Source organism: Triticum dicoccoides, chromosome 2B (assembly GCF_002162155.2).
Source record: "Triticum dicoccoides isolate Atlit2015 ecotype Zavitan chromosome 2B, WEW_v2.0, whole genome shotgun sequence".
In the NCBI taxonomy this organism is placed as follows: Eukaryota; Viridiplantae; Streptophyta; class Magnoliopsida; order Poales; family Poaceae; genus Triticum; species Triticum dicoccoides.
In genome coordinates this window covers 686,720,972-686,729,295 of record NC_041383.1, presented here as the reverse complement: position 1 = coordinate 686,729,295, position 8,324 = coordinate 686,720,972, and the positions used below count along the sequence as shown (strand labels likewise).

Genomic DNA, 8,324 nt, shown 5'->3' with positions numbered 1-8,324 from the left:
GGTGGCAGCGCCAGTACGTACCACGTAAGCGGACTCCACAGACTCCACCGCGATCGCTCTGACGTGATCCATGCACTGACGCGTCTCGGTTAATTAACTAGCCCCGCCCGTATTGTGACCGCATGCCTCCCCAACGACCAGCAGAATGGTCACCTTCCATTAACAATCGAACGCTGCTATACACACGACAAGTATGGACGATTTACACACGATGCTACCCATCAAGACGTCCATTTACACAAGATATACTGTATCAAGCCGTTCAATCAGCCATCGTGCATAGTTCGGGCGGGCACTGTCGTCCGCCCAGTAGTTTCGTTAACAATCGCAGTACGTAGTGAATAAACTATACTGCCATGCCATGATGCGTCCTCACCCCAGGAAAAAAATCAAAACCACCATGATGATGTGAACACCGTACCGTTTAGAAATGCAAGATCGCCTCTCCCAACAAAAGTGGACAAATTATTGGCGATGGGCGGAGCATTAGTTAACGGGGGTAGGTTTTGGTGGTATCCTGCCGTGCATCCTGGTCACCTTTGTACGCAGCACCACTAGTTAATCTCCCCGGTGGTACCACCGAGCAGAGCTAGCGTTAAGAAATTGCGATCATAGGTAGCACGGCACGGACCTGACCTAGACCTAGTGTGGCATCCATAGCAGCTGAGGTCCGGGAAGAGTAGAATAACGAAAAGTTGGCTCCAATTAGTTGGTTCCCCGGATTCCAGCCAGCCCGCGGCTCACGCTGGGGGGACACACTTCACCCGCACAGGTGGACGGACTCGGTGATGCCACGGTAAACCGCACCATCGCATTTCTTTATGCCTCGGTGATCTCGTCTAGTTCGGTAGCTAGTTTCATCGTAGGATTTGCTTTAGAAATTGTGGTGGAACTCCAACGTTTCCTACGGCAGTAGAGTATAGATGCTGGCTGAGAAAAGGTGAATGAATTGCTCGCGGGAATATGCACTTCCCGTTGTGCTTGTCGGGCGTCGCGAAGAAGATGCCGGGAAACCAGGCAAGAAATCTTGCACACGATCTATGGGATCGATTGCATTCGTTACAATATTAGTGGGGGCATCCGATCCTACGCATCTCGGGTGACTTTTAAAAGAAGCTAGACCGGCATAGTTTATGCCGCTGAGTGACTCCATTGGCCGTCCAATTTTGATTCGTCTCGGAGTATTGGGATACTTGATTACAGAACTAATCTTTCATAGTGAATCGAGATCGCCTTGGTCCGCAAGTATGCGCACTAAAATATGTCTCACGTCGCCATCCTTGGCGATGCGATGACACTGTCAAATCCACTCCGGAATCGGCGCTGCTACAGAAACAGTGAGCAAGAAGCTCTGAACCTTCGATGCATCACCACTCTGAACTCTGAACCTGACTATTATGTTCGGTTTTTCCTACATGCTAGTAGTATCATGCAGCCACACTTTCTCTGTCTCGTTGCACTTCCATTCAGGGTTCAGGAACGTGTACAAGAAAACACATATATTGATCAAAGTAACAACAAGATTTACATCTAGAGCGTTTGGTACGGAAAATCAATCCCATTCCACAAAAGCAGAACAAACAGCCAAGTTAATCTGGGGCGAGAAAGATGGAGAGGGAGCCCATGCATTGCATTGCATGCAACAATGGCTCGCACTCTCGTGGCTCTAAAGTTCTAACCTCGATCGGGACACACTATTTGTGAAAAAACCTCCATGTCCAGCCGCCCGTGGAACAACGGGACCCTCGATCAGGCGTGTACGTACGTACACCACTAGTATATGCAACCGGTCCCTAAACCCGTATGCTGGCGCGTGTAGTCGTAGACGTATGAGTACGTGTACGTATATGTCCGTCGTCCTGTACTGTACGTACGTGTGCCAGACTGAGGTCGCCGAAGATCGGGTGCGGTTTGATGGGAGCGTCACACGCGCAACGCGGGGCTCCTCGCGGCGAACCCGGCGTCGGCCCACGGGGCGGAGCCCACCATGGCCGTCCGCGGCTCCGGCGGCGGCTGATGCGGCTGGTGCTGGTGCTGGTGCTGACGGTGATGATGATGGTGGTGGTGGTGGTGGTGCCGGTGCTGCTCCTTCCGCGCCGCCGACACCGCGTGCGCCGCCGCGTGCTTCTTCCGCCGGTGCCTCGCCCTGTCCACCTCGATCTGCTGATGCCTGCACTCCTCGCTGCAGAACGGCGTGTCACCCCTGCACAACACACGTACGTAGTCACGTATCCAGAGTCCCAGACAAGATGGTCGCATAATCGCATTGCAGCTGGGACTGAACGCCTGGCCGATTGACGGACCTGTACATGAAGATGTCGCCGGAGAGGGACTTGCCGCAGAGGGAGCACTCCTCGAGGTAGTGGTGGCCGTGGCCGTCCGCCTCGTGGACGTAGTACAAGGGCGATGACGGCGGCTTCATCGTGCTCATGGCGCCGGCCCCCTTCATCATGCTGCCTGCGGCGGCGAACAGCCTTAGAATTGGGAGCAATGCCGCCTTGACATGGCACTAAATGTCAAGGAGGCTCGGCTGGCTTGCCGTCTTCCGGGGTGTGTGCACAAATAGGGCACGGCCCAGCTCCATTTTTAGCCTCCGACGAACGTTGAGAGGCTGCTAATTCACACCGGAGGAGAGCAGTGCCATGAATAGAAGCCAAAGGCAAGGAACCGGAGCTTTACATTTTTTTGTTTTTGGTCTGATGGAAGCGGTCCTGAACGATCGATTCTGCACCAAGAACCACTCTCTGCATCGACCTTTGCACATGGTAAATCGCAGAGAAATGAATCGGATAATACTTCTCCATTGGTACAGTATTCTTACTCTTAACAGCCATTTGCTGTTTAGATTGTACAAGATGCTTCATAACTTGGGTTCGATAAACATGATCCATCATCCATGTGTTTACCACTGTATCCAGCGGACATGTGCTGAAATAGTCTGCACCCATTGACGCACTGCACTGGACTGAATACGGTCTTGCTTGGACCAATTCAGATGCAATACGATAGCAAGGAAATGACAGCACCTCCCATATTATTTGTTTTGTTTTCCTGCGAAGTTGCACCTAAATTATGCAACCCGTGTACATATGTCATCGGGGGTCATTGTCTTAACAGCGCGGAATGAGCACATCCCTCCCGCCCCCGTGGGAGAAAAAAGAGAGCACCAGCTCTTGTCGCCTTCGCAGGCGTCCTTTTAGCTCAGAGCACGACAAGAGCGTCCGTCGTCGTCGAAAGCGGCCCGCCATTAAAACCATTGTAAGCAAGCACCCGGTTTACCGTTCAAATCTCTCGTCTTCGCCGTCGTCGTCCTCATCCTCCTCCTTGAAGAAAACAACACTCCAGGCCAGTCCAACGCCGAGACATTAACCTCTGGCACAGTGACACGCCGTAGCATCTGGTTCACGGCGACCAACGCCGAGACATTAACCGGTGCCACAGCGACACGCCGTGATAGAATCTCGTCCACCGTAACCAACAGCTGCTAGAACGGTCATGGAACTTTTCTAGCGTCACATGGCGGCGACTAGACGGAGCTTCGATCCGTTCGCTGCGTGTAGCGAGCAGAGGGGGCATGGCAGGCGGGAGGTCGTCGGGGGGGCGGCGCTGGCGCAGAGCACCACGGCGTGCGCATGGGTGCGATCCGGCCACGTGCGGGGCTCCGGCCGGTGCCCCCCGAACCACCGGCACCCGAGATGCCTTTGGCGAGCCGGTTCCTCCCGGCCGAAGGCAAAACGACCCGACGCCTCGTGCGTGCATGGCCTCCGTTCGTAGGTGGCCGTAACGTGGCGAGGGAATCCGAGAGCTTTCCCCCTAATGAAGCCTTGAATAAGCTTGTTTAAGGCCTAGATTTGCCTAAACGATTCTCCGCTGCACATGCACTCCAGTGCAGGTAAGGTGAAATCTACGGGCTTCATGAGATAGATTTGTTGTTGCTACGTTTTTTTGGAGTACCTAGAACTCATCTAGATGAGATATAATTTGGTCTCATTCACTTTGAAAACAAGAATAAATACAACCCACGTCAGCACACACGCATCTTATAGCATCACATCCAATGGCTATAAAAGGTGAATGAGACCAAATTATATCTCATCTAGATGAGTTCTAGCAAAACTGCATTTTTTTATCAAAAAACGTCGGGTACTTCGTACTAGGGCCAGCGTGCTTTGTACTCCCTCCGTCCGAGAATACTTGTCATCAAAATGGACAAAAAGAGATGTATCTGAAACTAAAATACGTCTAGATACATCCCTTTTATCCATTTTGATGACAAGTATTTCCGGACGGAGGGAGTAGTAGTTTAGCGTATGTTCACGGCGATGTGCGCAGGGTATGAGATCAGGCAGGTCCTAGAAGCATGGGCGGTATTGCCGTATAACCGTATTTGTACATGTTAGACGATAGACGTACGAGCCTTTTGTTTTCTTAATATAGTCCGGCAGCTGACAGGTGGACCTTGCACGTAAGGTGTACACCGGAGATCCACTAGCAAGGCAGCTTTCGTGGACAGAAAAATGGTGAAGTAAAATGCGCTGGTCCTTGTTGCTAGCCGTTGCCTCGTGTAAGTTTCCAAGAAACAGGCCTCGCGAATGAAACCACCGGCTGTGTGGCCGAAAGAGAAGATCTTTATTACTTCACTCATGTATGTGTGGAACCTTATTAGGAGTAGTCATGTTGAGCACACTACTTTGCTTTTCTTGTTGAAGCAAACGTCTAAATAATAACAATTCGTTCACGGCTATCATTTCTTCAGTAAGAAATGGAAGGCATCATTTGTTATCTCTCTGGACTTTCCTGACTTTACCTGCGCTCTGCTCCACCAAGAACCAACAGGGCCGTTGTCTGGTGGGCCGTTGTCTGGTCCTCTGCCTTTGCTGTATGCACACAGTAACAGGCAACGGCCTCCAGTATTTTTCATTTTTTTTAAACAGGAACGGCTTTAAATTCCTATGGTACAGTAAAGAACGGCGATTGTGTTCGTGGGCCAAAACGAATAAATTCAGTTTTAAATCTTAATATTGCGTCCACTGTTATGGGTGGAACCATCTGTGGAAGCATGAAAGCATGGAACAATAGGAAAGAGCACAGCTGAACTAACGAGAAAACCGAGAGAGCCCTTTTGTTGGACGAGACTTGCCTGCTCACCCGCCGTGTGCTCATCCGTGCTTCCGCGTACGTGGCTTGTTTTGATTGGAACAAAATAAGGCTCGACCCCACCCCCTTAAAATCAGGAGGGGAGATGATTAGGTTAGAAAAAGAAAAGGAAAAAAGACAGCCATAGGATGAAGTGGGAGCACGGATGGGAGCATAGGAAGGGAGCAGGCAAGCCGGATCCCCTTTTGTTATGCCTCTCTCTTTTCTTTCATATCGACAGGCTATAGTACAACCTTACGCGACACAAGAACAAAAAACCAGCGATAATTCACACACAAAATTTAACTCTTAGTCTCCATCTTCGGAGATCAAAAGGATGAGAACCCATCCATGCGGTTCAGAGACAGCATAAGATGCAGCAGGTTTGCAGCCTGCAGGGTGGTGGTCGTCCCGTCGAACCGGCGATCCAAGCTTCCCTCAACTGGATCTAGCCTGCCCAACTCATCATCGAGCTTTTGTTCATCATGAACTGCTGCTGAAAATCCTACGTTTCCGCTTTGTTGCCGGAAAGCTGCTACCACGCCCAGACCGGGATCCTCGGGGTGCTCTGCTTCTGCTGCTGTCTCTGCCGCTGCTCCTCCGCCCTCCCGGTCTGATTCGAGCGCTTCTCTCTCGCCTCGTCGATCTCGATCTGCTCCTGCCTGCACTCCTCGCTACAGAAGGGCGTGTCACCTCTGCAACACAAAATAATCAAGCCACCATCAGAGACAATTCTTCAGCAGAGGTGACAAAAAGGAGAGATCATGGCCGGTATGACAAGTAGCGTGTATTCACCTGTACATGAAGATGTCTTTGTTTCCTGCGAGAAGCTTCCGGCAGTTGAAGCAGATGTCCAGGTAGTGGTGGTGGCCGAGGAGCTCGCCGGCGTCGTCGCAGGGGTCGCAGAAGAGGCGGCCGGGCACGGCCTTCCTCGGCGGGGACGTCGGCTTGATGGGAGAGACGGAGTGGCTGAGGCAGCCGGCCTCGAGGTCACCGTAGATTTCCATGGAGATCGATGGAGTAGTTTCTTCTGCAAACTGCTAATGCTTCTCTTTCTTTTCAGGTAGGAATGACTGAAGGGAGTGGGGGAGGAGAGTAGAGAGGCGAGGGACCCCTTTATATTAGGGAGGGTGGCGTACTTTTCATTTTGGCCCTCTGTGGAGGATGAAATTAAGTTTAGCACTCAAGATGTGGAGCAAGGTTCTCCCGGTGGATTTCCCATTTCTTGGTTGTTTATTTGCTAAACTTTCAGACTTTGTACTTGGGCGACATAAACAATAAAGTTGGCATTTCCCAGCCCTTCGAAAAAAAAGTTGGCATTTAAGAAAAAGAGGATGGCGTTGTTATTTTTGTATGATTTTTTTTTGCGAGAAAATTTTCGATCTATTCATCTTCAATCATGGCAGTACAACGAATACCAGAAATAATAAAAATTATATCCAGATCATAGACCACCTAGCGACGACTACCAGCACTGAAGCGAGCCGAAGGCGCGCCGGCGTCATCGCCCCTCCATCGCCGGAGTCGGGCACAACTTGTTGTAGTAGACAGTCGGAAAGTCGTCGTGCTAAGGCCCCGTAGGACCAGCGCACCAGAACATCAACCGCAGCAGATGAAGAATAACGTAGATCAGAAAGATCCAATTCGAAGACACGCGAACGTAGACGAACAACGACGAGATCCGAGCAAATCCATCAAAGATAGATCCGCCGGAGACACACCTCCACACGCCCACCAACGATGCTAGGCGCGCCGCCGGAACGGGGACTAGGCGGGGAGACCTTTATTCCGTCTTCAGGGAGCCGGCGCCATCTCGTCTTCCTGAGCAGGACACAAACCCTAGCAAAACTAGAAGAAACGACTAAAAACGAAGCCCTCCCGCCGGCCCTTGCCGAGATCCACCACGCCCCCATGGCCCTAGGGCCACCGGAGAGGAGGCGGACCTGCGGCGGCGACGGCGGGAGGCAGAAACCCTAACTTTTTTGTGGAGGAAGGAGGAGGCGTCGGCTGTTATTTTTGTATGATTGGCTAGCCATAAGACATTTTTAACATCGTAAACTATGAAAATGATTCTCAACATGTTCAAGAAAATGTCAACTAGTTTTTACAAGATTGGTCTGTACAGGTGTCAGGTACATTGTTTTATAGTTCTATAACACTTTAAAATGCCTTCTCTAAATATTGTCGAAAATGCTAGTGTTTTAACGTCTGAAAACATAGATGATTGTAATGTTCCTATTCTGAGCGGCACAATGGCCATGTATGCTACATGGTTCCAAGTTTTGCGCTTCACCATCAAATATTTCTTGCGTCATTCGGCTACGACAACATTCAAAGTTTGAGATGTTCTTCACATGTCCTACCCATCTGTCATTGACTAAGCCCCATCGAACAAGGGTAATTTGGTCATTCTCCCGTCGATAACCGTTGCATGTTAAGCTTAATAATTGTGCTTCCATTGGGACACAATAACACATAATCCTAGGTGCCAAATTGCACATGTGGTGAACACAAGTGGCAAGCAAGATATTATTTCCTTGATAAAATCTCTCACCGTTGCAAAAGACTTTTTCTTTCGGACCCACGTAGCACATACCACCGGGCCACTAGCACAAACCCTTCCTCTAGAAGACGGCCTAGGCACATAGTAGTACCAGTGACCAAGTTGCAAAGCCGCAAGCTGGCTTGCTAATCAGGTTGCTGAACGAACGGCCAAATCAAAACCGGGGCGCGTGGTGGTGGAGCCGTGGAGGTGGTCCATGCCCGCACTACTGACCTGCACTATTCCAGCGAGCAGAATCATGAGTCAGCTCTCAGCTGTGTCGACCAACCGTCCGATATTTATTCATTTCCGCACTTCTTTTTTCCCACGATCCCGTTGATACATGACCAGTAGGAGCACCTTTGCAACATGTCACGTCCGATTATTCCGGGGATTTATTTTCTGAACACAATTATTCGGAGGATTAGTAAAATCATTCTGGGCTTCCGGTTTTGTTGTTCCGCGGCTGGTTGGCTCCATGGATCTCTCCTCTCATACTAACATAAACTAAGCTGAAGCGGTCTATGGAGAAACAGGGGCGCAGTAGGTGCGGCTGCCTGATTTGGCGACAATCCTCCTACTCGGCTTGAGACCACGAGGGGCCTGCAAACTGCGATAAGAAGCTCAGTTTACTCTAAAGAAACAA

At 50.5% G+C, this 8,324-nt stretch overlaps 2 protein-coding genes across 2 annotated transcripts; both read right to left on the bottom strand.

Moving 5' to 3' along the window:
* Positions 1-1,482: 1,482 nt before the first annotated feature.
* LOC119368336 (knob-associated histidine-rich protein-like) lies at positions 1,483-2,571 on the bottom strand. The gene is made up of 2 exons (XM_037633628.1): positions 2,304-2,571; positions 1,483-2,203 (listed from the first exon to the last, which is right to left on the bottom strand). Exons 1-2 carry the CDS (start codon positions 2,450-2,452, stop codon positions 1,924-1,926), a joined length of 429 nt encoding a protein of 142 aa, XP_037489525.1. The 5' UTR covers positions 2,453-2,571; the 3' UTR covers positions 1,483-1,923.
* Positions 2,572-5,293: 2,722 nt separating this feature from the next.
* Positions 5,294-6,222, bottom strand: LOC119365615 (FCS-Like Zinc finger 1-like). Its single transcript, XM_037631259.1, has 2 exons — positions 5,932-6,222; positions 5,294-5,831 (listed from the first exon to the last, which is right to left on the bottom strand). Exons 1-2 carry the CDS (start codon positions 6,141-6,143, stop codon positions 5,672-5,674), a joined length of 372 nt encoding a protein of 123 aa, XP_037487156.1. The 5' UTR covers positions 6,144-6,222; the 3' UTR covers positions 5,294-5,671.
* Between the last annotated feature and the right edge of the window lie 2,102 nt (positions 6,223-8,324).

Coding starts and splice junctions, on each gene's coding strand:
- LOC119368336 (XM_037633628.1), bottom strand. CDS start 2,452: ATGATGAAGGGGGCCGGCGCCATGAGCACGATGAAGCCGCCGTCATCG. Junction 2,204..2,303: donor GGCGACATCTTCATGTACAG/GTCCGTCAATCG, acceptor TGTGTTGTGCAG/GGGTGACACGCCGTTCTGCA.
- LOC119365615 (XM_037631259.1), bottom strand. CDS start 6,143: ATGGAAATCTACGGTGACCTCGAGGCCGGCTGCCTCAGCCACTCCGTC. Junction 5,832..5,931: donor AAAGACATCTTCATGTACAG/GTGAATACACGC, acceptor TTTGTGTTGCAG/AGGTGACACGCCCTTCTGTA.